General features: G+C 37.9%; 1 protein-coding gene across 4 annotated transcripts in view; it reads right to left on the reverse strand.

Moving 5' to 3' along the window:
• The window catches only part of MOSPD2 (motile sperm domain containing 2), a 62,316-nt gene that overhangs the window by 9,779 nt on the left and 30,178 nt on the right, over positions 1-22,359 (reverse strand). For all 4 annotated transcript variants that reach the window (XM_005287804.4, XM_005287805.5, XM_065580519.1 and 1 more), the window contains 4 exons: positions 18,997-19,167; positions 7,056-7,168; positions 5,469-5,565; positions 4,508-4,604 (listed from right to left, as the gene is read on the reverse strand). In XM_005287804.4, the coding sequence (XP_005287861.1) occupies positions 4,508-4,604; positions 5,469-5,565; positions 7,056-7,168; positions 18,997-19,167 (478 nt within the window). The remainder of the gene's footprint in view (positions 1-4,507; positions 4,605-5,468; positions 5,566-7,055; positions 7,169-18,996; positions 19,168-22,359) is intronic.

Consider the following 22,359-nt stretch of genomic DNA (forward strand, 5'->3'; position numbering starts at 1 on the left):
CATATCCCTTCCTTAGTCGCCTCTTTTCCAAGCTGAAAATTCCCAGTCTTATTAATGTCTCCTCATATGGAAGCCGTTCCACACCCCTAATAATTTTTTTTTGCCCTTTTCTGAACCTTTTCCAATTCTAATACATCTTTTGAGATGAGGCAACCACATCTGCACACAGTATTCAAGATGTATGCCCACAATGGATTTATAGAGCGGCAATATGATCTTTTCTGTCTTATTAACTATCCCTTTCTTAATGATTCCCAACATTCTGTTCGCTTTTTTGACTGCTGCTGCACATTGAGTGGATGTTTTCAGAGAACTATCCACAATGACTCCAAGATCTCTTTCTTGAGTGGTAACAGCTAATTCAGACCCCATTGTTTTATATGTATAGTTGGGATGTTTTCCAGTGTGCATTACTTTGCATTTATCAAGATTATATATGGAGATATACCTATCTCATAGAACTGGAAGGGACCTTGAAAGGTCATTGAGTCCAGTCCCCACTTCCTTCACTAGCAGGACCAAGTACCAGATCCCTAAATGGCCTCCTCAAGGATTGAATTTATAACCCTGGGTTGAGCAGGCCAATGCTCAAACCACTGAGCTATTCCTCCCCCCTGAACATTGAATTTTATCTGCTATTTTCTTGACCGGTCACCCAGTTTTGTGATACCTCTTTGCAGTCTCCTTGGGACTTAACTATCTTGAATAGTTTTGTATCATCTGCAAATTTTGCCACCTCACTGTTTACCCCTTTTCCCAGATCATTTATGAATATCTTGAACAGTACAGACCCCTGGGGGGACACCATTATTTACCTCTCTCCATTCTGAAAACTGACCATTTATTCCTATCCTTTGTTTCCTATCTTTTAACCAGTTACCAATCCATGAGAGGACCTTCCCTCTTATCCCATGACAGCTTATTTTGCGTAAAAGCCTTTGGTGAGGCACCTTGTCTCAGGCTTTCTGAAAATCTAAGTACACTATATCCTCTGGATCCCCCTTGTCCACATGCTTGTTGACCCCCTCAAAGAATTCTAGTAGATTGGTGAGGCATGATTTCCCTTTACAAAAACCATGTTGACTCTTCCCCAACAAATCACGTTCATCTATATGTCTGACAATTTTGTTCTTCACGTCAGGCTTACCAGCTTGTAATTGCTGGGATCACCTCTGGAGCCCGTTTTAAAAATTGGTGTCACATTAGCTATCCTCCAGTCATTTGGTACAGAAGTTGATTTAAATGATATGTTACAAATTACAGTTAGTAGTTGTGCAATTTCATATTTGAGTTCCTTCAGAACTCTTGGGTGAATATCATCTGGTCCTGGTGACTTAGTATTGTTTAGTTTATCAATTTGTTCCAAAACCTCCTCTAATGACACCTCAATCTGAGTCAGTTCCTCAGATTTTTCACCTAAAAAGAATGTCTTAGGTTTGGGAATCTCCCTCACATCCTTAGCCGTGAGGACCAATGCAAAGAAATCATTTAGTTTCTCCGCAATGGCCTTATCGTCTTGAGTGCTCCTTTAGTATCTTGATTGTCCAATGGCTCCACTGGTTGTTTAGCAGGCTTCCTACTTCTGATGTACTTAAAAAAAATTTTTGCTATCACTTTTTGAGTCTTTGGCTAGCTGTTCTTTTTTTGGCCTTCCTAATTATATTTTTACACTTCATTTATCAGAGTTTATGCGCCTTTCTATTTTCCTCACTAGGATTTGAACTTCCATTTTTTAAAGGATGCCTTTTTGCCTCTCACTGCTTCTTTTACTTTGTTGTTTAGCCATGGTGGCACTTTTTTGGTTCTCTTACTATGTTTTTTTAATTTGGGGGTACATATTTAAGTTGAGCCTCTATTATGGTTTCTTAAAAAAGTTTCCATGCAGCTTGCAGGGATTTCACTTTTGGCGCTGTACCTTTTAATTTCTGTTTTACTAACTTGCTTATTATTGTGTAGTCCCCCTTTCTGAAATTAAATGCTAGTGTTGGGCTGCTGTGGTGTTTTCCCCGCCACAGGGATGTTAAATTTAATTATATTATGGTCACTATTACCAAGCAGTCCAGCTATATTCACCTCTTGGACCAGATCCTGTGCTCCACTTAGGACTAAATCAAGAATTGCCTCGCCTCTTGTGGATTCCAGAACTAGCTTCTCCAAGAAGCAGTCACTTAAGGTGTGAAGAAACTTTATTTTTGCATCCCGTCCTGAGGGGACATATACCGAGTCAATATGGGGATAGTTGAAATTCCCCATTCCTGATACTTGTCCCCATTATTATTGTGTTTTTTATTTTTATAGCCTCTCTAATCTCCCTGAGTATTTCACAGTCACTATCACCATCCTGGTCAGGTCGGTAATAGGTCCCTACTGCTATATTCTTATTATTAGAGCATGGAATCACTATCCATAGAGGTTGTATGGTAAAGTTTGGTTCATTTAAGATTTTTACTTCATTTGATTCTACGCTTTCTTTCACATAGTGCCACTCCGCTACCAGCATGACCTGTTCTGTCCTTCTGATATATTTTGTACCCTGGTATTACTGTGTCCCATTGATTATCCTCATTCCACCAACTTTCTGTGATGCCTATTATACCAATATCTTCATTTAATATGAGGCACTCTGGTTCACCCATCTTATTATTTAGACTTCTTTAACATTTGTATAAAAGCTCTTTAAAAACTTGTCACTTTTTAGCTGTCTGACATTACCTGATGTAATTGAATGGAACTCTTTTTCATATGACTGTTTCTCATCAGATCCTACCCGTATTTTATCATCTTCAATCCTCTACTCCTTACTAGGACATAGAGAATCTTCATTAATAGATACTCCCCTAAGGGATGTCTTCCTGAGTAGCCCCACCCACGGTTAAGGGTTGTTGGGTGCTAAAGAGCTTGGAGATCAAAGCCTCATTAAGCAGCTCTCAGCTTTGCCTAGTACTACAAGTTAATTTATCTACCTATACTAATGAAATTATTTACATACTATATACAAAGTAAAATCACTCTCTTAGTAGACTAAGAGCGTGAAGGAACAGGGCTTCTGACTGAGGCCATGCAGAGGTGAGTGGGAACTGGAGAGGCATCAACCGACACTACTACTTATCCTCACCTGGGAGCCACAAAGAGACTCACTATGCACGTGTAGGTCAACGGACACTGCTGAGAAACATTTCCGGACTCAGGCGCATGGCATGCATGCGTACCCACATGTGGAATACACATAGGGACTATCACTCGAAGAAGGTAGGTATACTGCAACTACAACAGGTATCAAAAAATGGTGAAGTCACACAGGAATAAAGGAGAAAACACATTAAACTGTAGGAATTAAAATTTTCCAAATGGAGACTATTTAGTTAAAATGCAACAACCAATCTGTGCTAATGAACAATCCAAAACGTATTTGTTGCTGTTGTTTCACAAAATGGACTTGTTGCATTTGGTAAAATTTGTAAAAAAGCAGCTGGATAGCAATAGAGGCATAAGACAACAAGCTAACAACCACTTCAGTGGATTTATGGTATAATTTGACAATTACCCTTAACAAAATTATTTCAACATGTGGACCCTTTGAGATTAAAAAGAAAATTAAACAGTGATGCATTTTTAATTAGGAATATTTTAAATGAGAACTCATTTGGAGACATGTCTGGCAATATCTTATGGGAAATATAAAGAATGAATTTAGTATTCACTCATGCTAAACATTCCTCTCTAAAATTTGTTAAAAAATTCCATATTATTTCATTATAAAAGAGCTAACCAGGCAGAAAGATGCAACTGCTCTTTATAGAAATGTATTCCCCAAATTACTTACACTTTACTTCCATAACTCAACATTTGAATTTTTTCTTTTCCATCAAATATCAGTAAGCAGTACAATTTCAGTATAATTACAAATTACATGGACGAAATATTAGCATTGTTATCTGTACTGAATGAAATAAATTGTATGTGTTTCTTCAACTTCTCCAGAAGCCAACCTCATTTTCATTGTTTTACACTCAAAATCCTGGCACTTTGGTAAAAAGACAGGACTACTGTTAATTGCATTAGTGATTAACAGAACACTTCTCTACTGGATGAAGAAAATAATTCAAACCAAATCGCCTCAATATACATCTCTAAATATGATGCTTATTTTAAATCCTTCACTAGGGACTACTGCAACAGTTTAAAACAGCTTTCAGCCATTCTTGCAGATAACCGAACATGGGCCCACTCAATTTTAGCAGCAAAAAACTTGGATAATGAAGCAGTGTCAACTGTGATACTACAGCAGTACCAAGGAGAAAAAAAATGCCGTTTGAGTGCCTTGTTATGTTTAGCAAATCTCCATGGTTAGTCCACTGCTCTTCTAGCAGGCCCCAAAGCTCATGGTGCCAGGAGGTGTGTCCCACAATTGAGTATATATAGAGGCCAATTCAAAGAAGAGCTGTTAATTGTGCATGTACCTCCTGTAGACTTGTTTGAAAATTGTGTCCTATGAGTTTTTACTTACCACCATGGAGGGATACAACTATGTCTATTGATGTACCAGGTTCACAGCTACTATTACTTGGTTTAACTCTATACTTGTCAGGAGCAGTTGTTCTCACCTAAAAATAAAAACAAGCATATGGTGTATGTCAGAATTTAAACACATTCCGCCTACCAGTTCTGTTACTGCTAATTTACAAAAAAGGAGAAGAGACAGGGTTTGGTGTTCCTAAAATGTTATCAGACCTCTATTATTACCAAAAGATGGAATAATGAAGACAATAGATTTAAAAAACAAAATCACACTCCACACCCCTTTCTTTTTTGGGAGTAGTCTTAGAAAGGGGTGTGGGGTGTGTTTTTGTTCTTTAAATCTATTGTCTTCATTATTCCATCTTTTGGTAATAATATCAGTTTTGTCCTTCGCTATTTGGCAAAGACTGATTTCTTCTCTCTTTTTTTATATAAACAACACTAAAACAAACAAAAATACTGAACGTAATACTTGTGAAAGTTGCTAGTTTGACAACTTTGAAACCTGAATCATGTATATATGCAGAGAACATGTACAAAGTGGTGGTAAACCAAGTCTATGCACACCTAAATTCATTTAAATTTCCTGCAGCCCTAAAAATACGGCTACTGAGTTGAACATGAAACAGAGACTGCACTTATTCCTCTGAAGGTGAGCTAATGGGGAATGGATTTTTCAGCAGCTTTGACATAGTTGATCACAAAGTGCTGATGACTTGTTCCTGGAATAAGGGGGAGAGAGGGGAGATCCAGCAATGGCTGGACACCCAAATATGTGTAAGGACCCCACCCTTTCATTATTTTTACTGTTAATTATCTCATTTGACCTTTATTCCATGAAAGATTTGGGACTTTGCACAAAATCTGCCACAACAAATTTATATTTCTGTACAAATGAAAAGAATGTGGACAGCAAAACAAAACAATGTATAGACACAAATAATATTTACCTTAAAGGCCACTACATTTTTAGTCACATTTGTGAGAACTATCAAGCATTTTTTCTCTCCAATTTCTTTGGATCCAAAAAACAGCTCTTCTGCCGGACTAATTGAAAATAAATTAAAAATTGGATCATACAATTTTCATTGAGCAATCCACTATTTTTAACACAAATAATCTTTCTAAATCATTTATCATAACACAAATTTGAGTTTATTAAAAAAAAGTGCTTTCTATCCACCAGTTAGAGTCACCATAAATTAAGTTATCCACAGGCAAGCTGCCACAATATTCTGCAGCATATTTAAATTTGATAGAATCCAGAGCTGGTAACAGTAAAAGGTGTAAGTGTTTTGTGTGCGCGCGTGCACTAGGAACTAAAGGTTTGTCTCTCCCCTTCCTTGATACTCTCATGTAATTGGAAAAAAGTTGGTTATGCCTCTTTCAAAATTATATGACACTGGTATCATCATTCTGGAATTTGACATTCTTCTTGAATAGAGAAAGCAGGGCAAATGCATGAGCCAAGTAAGAAAAAGATGAGTAATGGAAGGAAGAGAACTGGCAAAAGAAAATATTAGTTTAAAAAAAAATCATTTAAAGGTGCATATAAAAGTGTTGTTGTATTCCTTTTCCTGACCATTTTTTTCTGAAAAGTGAGGGTCATGTTAAGTAATCATGGTCAGTGTTCCTTTCTTCCCTCCAATTTCTTAACAGTAATTTAGCTTGTTTTGACCCCTTCTCCCTCAAAGCTACTTTATCCCTCTACCCACCCCTCATACCAGGGGTTGGCAACCTTTGGCACGCGGCCCATTAGGGTAATCTGCTGGCGGGCTGCGAGACATTTTGTTTACATTGACCATCCGCAGGCACAGTCCACCACAGCTCCCAGTGGCTGCAGTTCACCGTTCCCGGGCAATGGGAGCTGCAGGAAGCGGTGGCCAGCATGTCTGTTGTCTACATTAGAAAAGTTGCACCAGTTAACTAAATTGATCTAGTTTAATTGGTACAAAATCTTAACATAGACATACACTACTTTAACCCTTGTTTATATTTGGTTTTAACTTAAATCAGAAACTAAAATGGAATCAAATTAAATATGTTTTAAAAATCAACCTGGTTATCTTACTTAAGCTAGGCAATTTTAAGCAAGGGTTAAACTAGTTTAAGTTTATGGAGTTTACATTGGTCTAACTAGATCATTTAAAAATTAGTTAAACTGGTCACTTTGCTGATACAGTTAAGCCATTAGACTGTCAATTAGTGCCAGGCACAGACATGGCACTGAAAAAAACAACCAAAAAATAACTTTTGATCTATGTGGAAAAATTAAGGATCACTGAAGGTGTTCATCCACAGAGATAAATATAGTATGCTACAGATACTTAGAATTGTTGAATGGAAAACAAACAAGTCTGAGAAGATTTCATATCAGACAAAGTAAGAATTTTTAGAAGACAAAAAATTAATTAAAGATTAGTCAAATCACTTAACTCTTGATTTCAGTTTTTGTGGTTTTAAACTGATTAAATTAATTTTAAGTGAGTGATATACAATGCAACAAAGCAAACAAAATTACCATTGAACACTATTACCTTATATGTAATAACGGTCCTTTAAAAATGGTTAACGCTTTCTTTGCATTTTTTGTTTTGGAATCTGTTTTGTCATTCTCGTCTGGTTTGGAAATTTGTTCTACAGAACATACCTGAGTAAAAATAAATGAGAATTATAAAGGAATAAAAAATATGAGTCACACACATTACAATCATGTCGATATTTCTGCATCAAACATAATGGCAAGATGCTCATTCCGCCAAATTTATATGTTATTGTATCTGAATCTTTGAATTCCTTATAATTTCAATGAATGAACTGTGTATGATGGCTCTGAAATATATGCACACAATCAGGCTTCTAACAAATTACATATTTTATATGATGCCTCATAGCTTGGAGATTTCTTTAAAACTCTGGACATGTAGCTACCCTGAGTTGTTCTAATTTACAAAACCACTGGCCTCACTCATCCCTCCAAAGCAGAGCAAAACATTAAAATAAATATCGCAATATAACAATGACTAAATATTATGTTGGACACATAAAATAAACTAGGATATTGTATTTAATTACATTTCATGGACTTTCTAAACTCATCTTTGAGCATTAGTGTTAAAAATATAAAGCAATCATGAGAATTTTAAAAACATGATTTGATTAATAAAACTGATGGAAGTATAATACTGATGTTGTGGAACACTGTAGGCATTGCCCTACAGGTTTTTTTTAATTAATTATATTATATATAAAAAATAAGGTTTTTGTAAAGTATATTAAAAGTGAAAGAAATCCTAGCAATTATGGGGGTGAAAGGGTGTAAGCACCAAGTAATTTTATCTTAAAATTAGTAAAAGAAACACAAACCAAATTATCAAAATTGATACCTGGGAGAAATAAGAATTAAATAGATGGAATTACTACCTAATTGTTTCTCATGCAATTTATTCAGAAAAAAAAAAAAACTTTCAAAAGATGAATAGCAATTAATAATTTCATTGTACTAAACTCAGAGGGTAGTCCGACTATTTACCACCAAGAGTTCTCTTTCATGAACTGGGGGATGCCATGTAAATCAATAACTAAACTTGATTTTGAAATAAAGAAAAATGTTTCAGAATTACGATGACAAAAAGAAAACCAAAAAATTAATCAGTCAAGAATGAATATGCAAATAAGTTACAACACATAAAAAGAAAAGTAAATAAATGAATGATACAAGGTATTAATGCTTGAAAAGCAACTTTAAGTATGACATTCTAAACCGAAAGAAAATCAAAATAAAATTCTATTAACTATGTCAAAGGAATAGTATCACAGAAGTGAGTTCAAACAGCCACGAAAATCAACACTATTTAAATAAATTACTCCTTGGAACACTAAACCTATCAAATGTATGTGTTTCCCATTGAGAGAGACTAATGGTTAAGAAACAGCAACAATTCAATAAACATACTTACGAACATAGTACCTGAAAACCAAATGTAAATTTAATTAAAGTAAAACTAGGTTACAAAACTATGATTCAACTTAATATCAAGAGTCTCAAACTACTGGTAAATAAAAAATGATAAAATAGGATAATACACTTGAAAGTAATCCCAATTTAAACAAGGATAGTTAAACAACTAGTGATTCTTAATTGTGTTTTAAGAAACTACAGTTCTAGGACTAATCATAGATTTTTAACAAGGTAAATATAAGGTCATGTGACAATTACAGCTCAACATTACATATTGTTATATACATATGCCTAGCTGAAGATTACGATATGCAAGGTTTCAGAGGGGTAGCCGTGTTAGTCTGTATCAGTAAAAACAATGAGGAGTCCTTGTGGCACCTTAGAGACTAACAAATTTATTTGGGCATAAGCTTTTGTGGGATATAACCCACTTCATCAGATGCATGGAGTGGAAAATACAATAAGCAGGTATAAATATACAGCACATGAAAAGATGAGAGTTGCCTTAGCAAGTGGGGGGGGGGGGTCAGTGCTAACGAGGCCAATTCCATTAGGTGGATGTAGCCCATTCCAAACAGTTGACAATAAGGGATCTTTAATCAGGCCTAATTTGGTGGTGTCAAGTTTGCAAATTAATTCCAGTTCTGCAGTTTCTCATTGAAGTCTGTTTTTGAAGTTTTTTTGTTGAAGAATGGCGACTTAAGTCTGTTATTGAGTGTCCAGGAAAACTGAAGTGCTCTCCTACTGGTTTTTGAATGTTACAATTCTTGACTCGACAATTCTTAACACCATCAAATTAGGCCTGAATAGAGACTGGGAGTGGCTGAGTCACTACAAAAAGTAATTTCCCCTCTCTTAATACTCACACCTTCTCGTCAACTGCTGGGAATGGGTCACATTCACTTTGATTGAATTGGCCTCGTTAACACCGACCCCCCCACTTGATAATGCAACTCCCATCTTTTCATGTGCTATATATTTACACCTGCTTATTGTATTTTCCACTCCATGCATCTGATGAAATGGGTTATATCCCATGAAAGCTTATGCCCAAATAAATCTGTGCGACTCTAAGGTGCCACAAGGACTCCTAGTTGTTTTAACAATATGAAAGAAGTTGAGGTTCCAGTAATTTCATACATATAACATGATTGTTACAACAGCGCAAAGTGGATACTTTTGCCTATTAACGTCACAACCCAGAACTAAATGATTAATTTGGTGACAGGGGCTAAAGCATTTAGGAAGTGTATAAGGTGAAAGCTAAAATTAGCAAAGCAAAAATTTGGTAAGCTTGAGTTAGGTGCAATGAGGTGCCTTTGTCATTCAGTTTATTTGCATGAGGGATTCTCTATATGAAGGTATATTTTGTCACAGACAAAACACACACAAAGGGTAAGCATGGACAAAACATGATAATTTGGGAATCCATCCAACTTTTGAATTTGTTGACATTATGGATTATGAAATGTTCTTATTAAAAACTGCTACATCATGAACGCTTCACTTTATGAGGATCCACCACTACGGAGGACAAAAGGAAGGTATTTAAGGCTAATGATGGGGCAAAAGTTATGCAAAAGAGAAACTGCATCCCAAGGGAAAAGCTACTCCCCTCCTCCATTTCAGGGGAGGGTTGTGGTGGTGTTTTTTTTTTTTTAAACAGTGGGCAGCTACCAGAACAAAGAAAGCAGCTGAGTAGGAGGGGTTTAAATAAGCAAAACACAAAAGAACAGAAGTCAGATTGGAAGAGGAAGCATTGGGCAGGAGGAGACAGCAAAGTCACAGAAAATGGGAAGGACTCTCTGAGGGAGAAGCCATCCAACATGTGACTGCCTGCATGAAGCAGTGAAACTGGACAGAGACGGCTCCAAGGAACTCTGACACAAGCCCAAAGAATGTTCTGGAGTGGTGAGGAAATTAAGGGAAAGGCACGTACAGAGTTTTGTTTTGTAGACGTGTACTCTCTTGCCCTTTATATGATTAAGAGCAGTTGCATTGGGCTATGGCTATGCTACAAGCTGGGGTGTGACTCACAGCTCACGTCCGCAGACTTATGCTAGCTAGTGTGAGTATAAATAGTAGTGTATATAAATAGCCACAGTAGCATGGCAGTGACAGTAGCAATACAGCTTAGCCATGCCAAGCTGTACCTCCACTGCCCATGCTATCGTGGCTATGCTACCATCTATACTCACGCTAGTTCATGAGCGCTAGCCTGAGTATACATACACAAGCTGAGAACCACACCCCTAGCTTGTAGCGTAGATGTAGCCTTAGATACTAGGCAAATTGCCAGTTTGTGCTGAATGCTTACAACTACTACGTTGCCTCTTAAGAGAGTTAAACTAAACCAGATGCATCGCACCTTTGGGGTGGAGTTTTGGGAGAGGGTGTACTTAAGTATGGGAGAGGCAGTGACTTGCCCAGAGGAGGTAGGCAGCTGGGCAGTGGGTTCCAGCTCTCAGAAGGGGATGCTAGATGGAAGGTCTGTGCTCTGAGAGTGTGCCTAGGGACCTCAAAATTGGGGCAGTGGCTGGACTCCATTTAGGCTCTAGAAGATTGGAATCCAGGGACAGAGTCTTAAACTCCCTTCACTGTAGTCTGGTGGGTGGCCAGCAAAGGGGTGTCTGACCGGATCTACGGCAGAATGGTGGCAGTGCTTGGGATCAGTGTAGTAGTATAAGAAGCTTTTAAAAACACTTTTGCAAGGGACTTCACTTCTGCTGTTAGTCTGAAAGCCAGGAGCAGATCTTTTAATTGCCTTGGGTAAAAATAGTAGTCAAATATGAATTAGGAACAGCTCAGGAAAGAGCAGATTCTGAGCCTGTGTGCACAGTGAGGTCTGGCTTCTGCTGATCAGAAAAATTGGAATTGGTGGCCACACTCCATACATATATCATGGGATGGATGGGGCACCTACTCCAAGCCAGGGGCAAGACTAGACCCCTTTTTTCCCCTCCTAGAGGGTAGACAGGTAACCAAAGAGATGGTGCCACAGACAGTTGCCAAGATGGTCAATAAGATGTAATGGTGATGGTGAGAAGCCCAGAGCTGTGGAGGCTGGAGTGAAGACTGCTTGTGAAGGAGAGACAGATGGCGTTGATGGCACTGCTGCACTCCCATGCCTGGAGGAAGGATGGACATGGACACACTCCAAACCAGGATCCCTTCTCCTACAGGGCATGCAGGTCACCAAGCAGACGGTGCCACAGATGATTCAGCAGACATAGTGGCAATGGTGATAGGTCCAGAGCTATGGAGGCTGAACTGGAAAAGGCTGCTTGTGAAGGAGAGAGAGATGGTGCTGGAGGCCTGGCATCAGAGTGAGCAGACAGAGCAAGAGGGTCAGAAGCTTGTTGACCAGGACAAATGCCACTAGTTCAAAACAGGAGAAGAGGGTCAAGTCACATTCATGGGACCCAGGAGGAGGAACATGAGGGCATACCTAATCAGGTGTTAGCAAGCAAATATATGTGGGTATGATGAACCACTTCACTGTGGGAGGTGGGGGTAGCACCAGGAGGTGTGAAGAAGGGGACTGTGTGTAGATTCCACCTTGTTAGGGGACAGGGACTGCTCTTCACAGCAACACGGTGGTGCCAAGACCCACTCTGCAGGGACCCAAAGCCTGTTGTGGCCACCCTAACTTATCAGCTGTGTTAGGGTGACTAGAATTAGATGAGGAGGCCCCAGGAACTCTCCCCCTTTGTTGATCCCTTTCCTGGCATAATGAGGGAGAAAATTTATATGATGTAGATAGGAACTGACCTATAAATTCACATGTAATTGTACTTTGGTGTGATCAGTGGAATTGTTTAATGAATGTATGAAGTTTGAATTAATAGTAATAATAGACACTCTAAAAATGGGGTGTCAGAGCACACCTAGAATGCTTGAGTACCCCTACTTTTATTTATTTATTTATTTGACAAGTGAGAAATGTGACAATTTGTCTGTAGAACCTATTAATTTATCATAGCAACCAGGAGTTATTATAAAATGTTCCTCTTTAAAACTGCTCCATCACAAATGCCTCTCTGTATGTAGCTCCACCGTTGCCGGCAGGACATGCACCAGTAACACTACAGCCTGAGGTCAAATGGAAAGCACTTCAGGTGCAACACTTATGTGAAAAAGAGTAACTACATCCCAAAAAGAAAGCAGTCAGGTGACCAGGAGGGGTTTATATAAGGAAACACGCAACCAAGAAAGCCAGATAGGAAGAGGAAGCACTGGATGGGAGAGAGCAAAGTTACAGATGATGGGGAAGGAGACTCCATTAGGGAGAAGTCCCCACAACACGTACTGGCCTGCATGAAGCAGGGAAACCCAACCTCTTTCCTGGAAAGAGTTGGTCCCAAAGACTTTACAGGTACTCTGAGCCCGCCCAAAGAAAGCTCTGGAGTGGTGAGGAAACTGAGCAAGGAAAGGTGTGTATAGTCTATTATTTTGGGGATCTGTACTCTTGTGTGCTTTATATAATTAAGCAAAAGAGCAGTTGTGTTAGACTGTGGGCAAAGTGTCAGTGTGTGTTGAATGCTTTACAACTACCATGTTGCTTCCAGAAAGTTAAACTGTAAGCCAGAAGCTTCAGACCTTTTGGGCGGAGTTCTTGGAGAAAGCGTGTTTACGTATGGGACTGTCTGACGGGTCAGCAATGTGCTCAAAGAGGCTAGGAACCTAAACAGCGGGTGCCAGTATTCAGAAGATGCCAGATAGAAGGTCTGTGCCTCAGTGTGCCTACAGACTTGGAGACTGGCTATATTCCCATTTGAGAGGCTTAAAACACCCAGAGATCCAAGGACACAGAGGTTTTGATTCCTTCACAGCAGTCCAGTGGGCGGCCAGCAAGGGGGCACCTGACCAGATTTGTGACACAAAGTTGATATGCAGAAAAGTAAAGTAATAATACCACAATGCTGTTTCTATTTGAAATAAACAAAGGTAAATCAGTAATAAGTTACCACACAAAAATAGAAATGAGGTGAGTATGGAGCATGAGGTATTCACACATGCTATTAACTCTTTAGTGAGAAATACACAACACAATTAAGATCAGTATACAAAAGTATTCTAGATTTTATAGCACACAGAAATTAAGTGAAGTGAGGTTAGAAGGGTGCTTTTCTTGCGCGCACACACACACACACACACACACACACACACACACAATTGTCACAGAGGGAGAGATCTGGGGATTTCTTCAACGAACAAGTAATCATACACACTTGCAGATGCATCACAGCTGCTGATAGTGAGTGAAAGTCAGATACAGTGGAGGAAAACAAAAACAAAAACAGTGATTTGAGTATATTAATCAGTTTTTAGTGGTCCTTACACTTAGGGATTAATTTTAACTGGACAAAAGTTAACCAACAAACTCTCACGAAGATATGACACAGTATAGTTTCAGATTTTAGGCAGCACACAGCAAGACAATTCTGAGTTCAAGATTAATTCTTTAAACAACAAAATAATGTTAGTAAGCTAGGTGATGATTAGATCAGCCTGAACATATAAAAATGCAAATATAATATCTTCCTACAATTACAGGGCTATCTAGATGAAAAACAAACAATTGAATCAAACACTATAGCAATTTAGTTACAAGGTGTTAGGTTTAATTCCTGTAACAGTCCAGTTATGGTTCTTAGAAGATTGCAAATGTTAAGGCTACTTCAGTGCTCTTTTCTTTCCTGTTCCTAGTGTAATCTTGCTTGATATTTATTTGGAATCAGGTACTTCAGTAGCATCCATGGAAGTTAAGTTTATTAATTTGGTATATTTCAATATTTAAATCCCATCAGCACAAAGGTCTGGATTTAAAGAAACAAAGGTCTGAACTTCAGAAGAGTTCAGTATTCTAGAAAGGCAATCAATACTTTTGTTCTCCAAGGCCAAATTCTGACTTCCTTCAAAGCACAGAAATTCCTATGGTATCTCAGAGAGAAATATTAATTTTCAAATCATACCCTGCCATCTGTTATCAGAGGAGTATTTTGGTGTGGTGGTGATCTTTTCTTGGCATATTTGCTCTTTAGGAAAGCTCTCTCTTTCCCAAGGCTGCTTATAGTTATGACTTTGGACTTTCAGGTCCAAAACCCAAGTTCTTGTTCATAAAGGATTCTGGTTAAAGAAAATCACTCTCTTGGGAGAGTGGAATCAAAAATTGGGCATTTCTCATAGGAAGCAGGGAGAAATATCTGAATCAGGACTGAAGCAATGCATTCAGGACTTTTGGACCTTTCAATGAAGACTCACCCTCGGGATTGCTTAGATAAAAGACAAAAAACTCCTGAACTGTACTTAGCATCTCTTTTCATACATTAATATTCCATTCAGCTGTAATGGTGGGCTAGCCCAGCTCTAAAAGGATTCAGTTTATTGATACTACCAGCGCAAATACAGTACAGAACTGTGTTAAACATAAACTACTAAAAGAAATAAAGGAAAAGTTTAAAAAAAGATTTGACAAGGTAAGGAAACTGTTTTTGTGTTATTTCATTTAAATTAAGATAGTTAAAAGCAGCATTTTTCTTGTGTGTAGTAAAGTTTAAAAGCTGTATTAAGTCAACGTTTAGTTGTAAACTTTTGAAAGAACCACCATAACATTTTCCTATATTTTGTTGTAATTTGCTGACTTGAAGTTTTCCTTCCTTTTGAAATTTTAAAGTTTATTCTTTCTTCTTTCACTTAGCTGTAATTTGGGAAGAGTTTATCCCATCTTTCAAGGGTAGGAAGGTATTCTCAATTTGATTCTAATTTTAAACAACTTCCAGGTTCATTATAAAATATCCTAATTTCCAACTATTAAAATATTTTAGCTATTCTAGGCACTGTACTTGATAACATTAGTAAAAACAAACAAGAAATCTATTTCTAAAACTAATATTGTCTAATTCACAACTTCTATTCCCAAACTTTGCACAACATTCCTAGTGCTGAAATGTTTATTCACATACTTACAATCACTTATGCTAATAACTTGAGTATAATCCTAAAGGGATAAGAATATTTACTTACAAGTATAAGGATTATAACAAACTTAATTCTATACAAGTTGGTTTTATTATAAGAAAGGAATTCAAATTTATCACCTTGTAACTTAACATAAAGGCTTATTTGGTTTCAATAGTTCCATTCTCAGGATAGCGAACACATTTGTGTAGCAATTCTAATCTCAAAATCTGAGACTCTTTGGTGGAAAACATTTATGTTAAAAAAAATGTAAGGAAGTATAGCAGAAAGTATTTAATTTACAAAGATGGCCCCCAGGATGTCTAATTGGTTCAGACATAAGGAATTTTTCCAGAAATAAATTTGGAAAATTCGTTTACGTTCAGATATCCTACAGTTTATGGTCTTATCCTTCCATGATAGCATCATGTTATTGCTTCTCCATAGCTAACAGGAGCAGTATTTACCTCAGTATGGAACTTAAATTACAGCCTTTATGAGAGCTTGTATGCAACTTTTTAGGAGATGGATTAATATATTTATTTTAGGATTAAACCTAAACATCTGCTGGGCTACATCTTACTTTCCAATTTGATTAACATATTAGTTCAATATCACAGATTATCCAAAGGGTCAGAGTAAGAATTTAAGAAAAGGGCTGGGGGGGGAGTAAGAAGGAGTGAATTAACCTCTCTTTAGACAATGGAATGCTGAAGGTGTTAAATGTGGACCACGTGATGTCTTTCCTTACAACCATATGTTTCTCTTTGAAAGTAACTGAAAAGACTCAGTTACACAAAAAGGAAGAAGATAATAAACCAAGTCTGTAACATCCACAATTCATCTGCAGGTAACTGTGGCCTGAAACTCAGGACAGGCCTCTGGTTTGGTTCAATGCATGATTCAAAAGTTAGCTATTCCGTTATACCATTACATTATAACTTTTAAGTACAAAAATATCAAAATTGCATATTCTGGGGTCAAATTGACCCTTTTCGTATAGCTCCATTACTAGACGATGATGGTGAAACTTAATGATGCACAAAAGACAGAAGTGTTCAAAATAAATTTCTGTTGTTTATTTGGAAAGAAACAGGATGATGTACTCCCATCATATGAGGATGATGAAGTAATTTCCAGTGCATTAGTAACCAAAGAGGATATTGACATCATCTACAAGGGATAAACATTTTAAAATCAGCAGGCCCGAATAACTTGCTCTGAAGAGTTCTAAAAGAGTTGGCGGAGAAGATCTCTGGCCTGCTGATGTTAATTTTCTATTAAACTTTGGAGTACTGGGGAAATTCCAGAAGATTGAAGAAGTAGTGTATCTAGTGCCAATATTCAAACAAGGTCAGCAGAATGACCCAGGTAACTATCAGCAGGTTAGATTGACATAAATCCTTAGTAAAATAATAGAAAAGCTGATATGACATTGAATTGATAAAGGATATTAATATGATTAATGCCAGTCAACAGGATTTTATGGAAAACAGGTCCTGTCAAACAAACCAGATTTCATTCTTTGAGATTACAAGTTTGGTTGATAAAGGTAATATACATAGACTTTTACAAGACATTTGATTTAGTACCATACAACATTCTAACTAAAAAACGAGCATTATAAAATATCAGTAGAGTATACATTAAATGGATTAAGAACTGGCTGTGGAAGTAGTGTCTGTTTTTAGTAGGATTCTACAAAAACTAGGACTAGGTCTGATGCTAGTCAACAGTTTCACTAATGGTCTGGAAGTAAATAGAAAGGTATTGCTGATAAAATATGCAGATGACAAAGATTGGTGGAGTGGTAAATAATAAGGAGAAGTAGTCAGACAATCAACCAACCTGTATCAACTGGTAGACTCGGCCCATTTGAACAAAATGCATTTTAACACATCTGAATGTAAAGTTACAAATCTAGGAATAAAGAATGCAGGACATACCTACAGAATAGGGGACTGTGTCCTGGAAAGCAGTGACTCTGCAAAAAAGGATTTAGGGGTAACAGTGGACAAGCAAATATGACCTCCCAGTGCGTTGGCAAAATGGACTAACGTGATCCTTGGATACATAAACAACGGAACAGTGAGCAGGAGTAGGGAAGTAATTTTACCTCTGTATACTGCATTTGTGAGACCGACACTTGAATACTGCATATAGTTTCAGTGTCCATGTTTTAAAAAGGAGGTTGAAAAGTTTGAGAGTGGGCAGAAAAGAGCCACAAAAATGATTGGAAGGCTGGAGAAAATGACAAAGCGAGAGACTTAAAGAGTGCAGCCTCATTTATCAAGAAGAAGACAGATGACTTGATTACAATGGGGACAAAATGTCAGGTATTAAAGGATTCTAATCTAGTAGAGAAAGGGATAACAAGAATCAATGGCTGAAAGCTGACACCAGACAAATTCAAATTAGAAATTAGGCACATATTTTTTAACATGAGGGTAATTGACCACTGGAACACAATCTACCAAGGGAAGCGGTGGATTCTTCAACTCTCGCCATCTTCAAATCAAGACTGGATGTCTTTCTGGAAGATATGTTTTAAGCCAAACACAAGTTACTGGGCTCAACACAGGGATAACTGGACTACATTTAAGGGCCTGTGATAGAGAGGAAGTCAGAGTAGATGATCTAATGGTTCCTTCAGACCTTAAATTCTATGAATCTACCTTATTAATTTGGCTGGCCAACTTTTAAAAATACCTTAATTAAAAAAGAAATTGTTCCATATGTTTCAAAATCTGACAAAATATTAAAATATTAATTCAAACTGAAAATTTGTGTACTATAAAATTAAGAATATTAAACATACACGATACAAGAAATTAGTAAATTCATATTCTGATTCAGAAGTTATGGCAACAACAGTGAATTCCAGATTTTGGACTATAGTAGCTATTTTTCAAGAACAATACTAATGGACAAAGTTTACATTTCCCATAGGCACCCACTATGTATTCTTTGCCCCCCCGATACTGGAATGAATTCTGCACTGGTGTAAGATTACAGCCACTTAGATCAGATTGCAGGATTCAGGGCTTTACTTTGTTTTGTGACCATATCAAGATTAACTGGATATCTAATAAGATAAATAAAAACATAATACTGCTCTAGACACTAGCTCTCAATAGCATGTTTTCAATTGTTTATTTAGTATTCCCTCTCTTCAGGAGCTGATTAAAACATCTATTGAGAAAACTAGATATCTGGTATTAAAAATCAATACAATGGTTGCCCCGAGGGAAGTATAAAAAACTGACTAACTCTAGAGAAACCTAACTTTTTAAGGATAAAGTTAATTTTTTTTTTTTTAATTTTCACATTGTACATTTAACGGAGCAATACCAGAATAAAACAGATACTAGATTTGTGTGTGTGTACTGTAATCCATCCATGATAGTGAAGCTAGTCTTTAGGGTTTTACTGGGTTTTCACTGTAAGTGGCAAAGACATCCAACTACAACAGACTGTAAAAAATCTGCCATAAAAAATAAACCATGTCCAACTTTTCATATTTTCATTCCTTCTTAGCCTTTAGAGTTAATGGATACCTTTTTCACATTGAGAATTTGCTCTTCACTGGATTCTCCAGCCTCCTTGCTGTCTGCTTCCGCCTCCTCTTTACTTTCAGTTTCATCTTCAGTAGTAATAGGTCCATTTTCACATAATGGAGTTTGAAAATCATCATCAACCAATGGAGGGTAACTGTACTTGAAAGTATCCTAAAATACAAGGGTATTTAGTTCACGTGTGTATCAAAAGGAAGGAAAAGTGATTTCACTAGCATAATTAAAATACAGATCTTATCAGGATTTTTTTTTTTAGTCCTTTTACAACTTGTACATATTTCATTTATACATTTTAAGTTCCATTCAACCCATGGGCAAAAAGTTGATGTTGGGTTTTGTCCTATATAATAATCAAATATGATAATCATCTAACACAGCCACTAATTTATAGCTAGTGGCAATGTTTACATATTCCTAAAGAGATTGCAGAATTTGTTCTGAGTTGAAATTTGGTATTGAAAAAAATCTTAAGAGGGTTGCGGGGGAGAATTAAACCAGATTTTGTTTCTACATTACACGGAGGCAAACTTAAAACAAAATAAGAAAAAACAGTGGCTCTTCAGATGTTTTTTGTACTTCTATAACTTTATAACAGCTTTGGTTTTAAAGAAAATCATGTAGACAGTTAGAGTCCATGATTTGAATTTGTAAAAAATAAAACAGCCTATTTATTAATGTTTAAAGAACTAGCATTATACATGTGCATTACCTATTTTAATACAGGCTCTATCACACACACTATACATGGATTATAGTTAAGGCTAATATTTTGTAATGGTTATTTTTAGTAAAAGTCAGGGACAGATCATGGGCAATAAACAAAAATTCACAGAAGCTGTGACCTGTCTGTCTTTTGCTGCTACATCTCTGTGGTTTAATATATGGAGATATACCTATCTCATAGAACTTGAAGGGACCCCGAAAAGTCATTGAGTCCAGTCCCCTGCCTTCACTAGCAGGACCAAGTACTCATTTTTGCCCCAGATTTTTAAGTGGCCCCCTCAAGGATTGAACTCACAACCCTGGGTTTAGCAGGCCAATGCTCAAACCACTGAGCTATCCCTCCCCCGAGAGCTATCCCTCCCCCCCGCCACTGTGGTGGCTGGGAACTGTGGGGTTCCCCCTCTGCCTGCAGCAGCTGGAAGCTGCCACCCCTCCCCTTTCCCCCCGTCCTCAGCGGCTGAGAGCTGCAGGGTGACAATATTTCCCAAAGAGAAAACAAGGCACCCCCAGCGCTCACCCAAGGCATCCCCCTCTCCCTGCACAAGGCTGTCACCCATCACTAGAACTCTGAGAAGGGCCCCCTCAGGAGTCTGTCATCTGTTGCTGGAACCTTGCCAGGGCCCTGCTGACTGCCAGCTCCAGAGTCCCACAACCCCTGGGGCTGAAGCAGAGAATGTCACCGAGGTCTCAGAAAGTCACAGATTCTGTGACTTCCATGACCTCTGTGACAAACGTAGCCTTGATTATGGTGGATTATTTTTAAAAAGGGGAAAGAAGGCTGGGAAAGAGTACTAATCTAAGCACCATGTTGAACACATCTAGGCCATGTCTATGTTGAGGAAATTTATTAAGAAGTTCATACTGGTTCAAATGGTGGTAAAGACAGGGTCAGTCATGGGAGTTCACCTACACTGCACCTCCAACCAATTTGAACACTGGTTGAACTGATTTTTTGGGTCAATTTCCCCAGTTCATAGATTCCTGTGAACCACAGGTTCAAGAGTCACCAGAAGGTACTTAAAAGCAGGCTGCTCAAAAAAGTTTCAGAGGTTCCTCTTGCTCTGCTTCAAAGACTTGGAAAAGGTGGAAACAAATAACTTCCAAACATGTAAGGGTAGCCAATTCCAATGAAAGAGAAAGTTTTTGGGAAGCGAGGACTAAACAGGACTTGATTTTAAACGTTCAAATTTGTTATGCTTTGATCTTTCCAGAGAATTAGTATGTAGGACAGTTCTGAACAAAAACGATATAAAGTTAGAGGATTTCCTCACTAACTGCTTACCACTGTTTTGTTTTGTGACTGTGGCACGTATTTTATTTATGATTTAACAAAATATGTTTAAAAAGACACTGCAATGAAGATTTCAATTAAATAAGGTCCCAAGCTTTTAAACAATGAAGCCTTCAAAATGTAAATGAAATGCTATGGCTCATCATTATGATTTCCCCACCCCTGTTGATGCTGACCACCAGAATTCCTATGTAGCAGCAAGCCTTTTTACCCACATATGCCAGGGGAGAGAGATATGGAAAGCAGATGACAGCAGAATCATCACTTTCTACACACTCTCAGTTTCAGCATCTCCCTCAGCACCCAGAAAACACTCAACCACCCCTCTTCAATCTCTGGGCAGCTACTACTTCTCACTCCTTGGGAAATGATTCCTTTTGGATGTTTCTTGCAGGTACTGAGAAGAGGATCCAGAGAGACATCCTGCCCCTGCAGGAGTTTAGGAAAGTGAGTCCCTCATACTTCCATACCCTTGAGTCCAAGGAACAGAACCCCCAAGCCTCATTCCAGCAGCTATCTTGTCTCAAGAGGGTCCCTCAGATAGCACTCTGGTGTGTTTTTCTTTAATGGCGTATTAATATTCAAATATATGTTGCAGAGGGGAAGGCAGATTGTCATTACCTATCTCCATCTCTTCTGCAGAGAGAAAAAGTGATGCCATCTCCCTCTATGGCAGTGGTATTACTTTTACCATGCTTGGGTTTAAAAAAATTATTGAACGAAAGTTACAAAGTTTAAGGTAAAAGGATAGGAAATCACAGAATTAATTACACTGCTACCTCGATATAACGCAACCCGATAACACGAATTCGGATATAACGCGGTAAAGCAGTGCTCCGGGAGGGCAGGGCTGCGCACTCCGGTGGATCAAAGCAAGTTTGATATAACGCGGTTTCACCTATAACGCGGTAAGATTTTTTGGCTACCGAGGACAGCGTTATATCGAGGTAGAGGTGTACTTTTATTAGCTTGGTGACAAATTTATGCCCCTTACACAAGTTGCTTATCCTGCATCAGCATTTAGAATGCACTATAATTTGTATAAATAGGGGTGTGTAAAAGTTGACAATAATACAGTACTGGAGTGCAGTATAACCAGTTGGGCTTTACCTTCCTTTTAAAGAAGTTGCCAAGTACGCCAGGGGTTTTAGGACACTTGAGATGAGAGGCAACAGAAGGAGCTAGAAAGGGCGGAAGGCCAGAGAAAGGATTGGAGGGTCTTCATTCAATCACGGCTTTGGAGGGATGTGAGAAACAGCAGTTGTATGCCCTCAAAAGCCCCTTTTCCCCTATTCACACTATTAAAATTCCCAAAATGAAGTCACTAAATT

Source organism: Chrysemys picta, chromosome 1, assembly GCF_011386835.1.
Source record: "Chrysemys picta bellii isolate R12L10 chromosome 1, ASM1138683v2, whole genome shotgun sequence".
In the NCBI taxonomy this organism is placed as follows: Eukaryota; Metazoa; Chordata; order Testudines; family Emydidae; genus Chrysemys; species Chrysemys picta.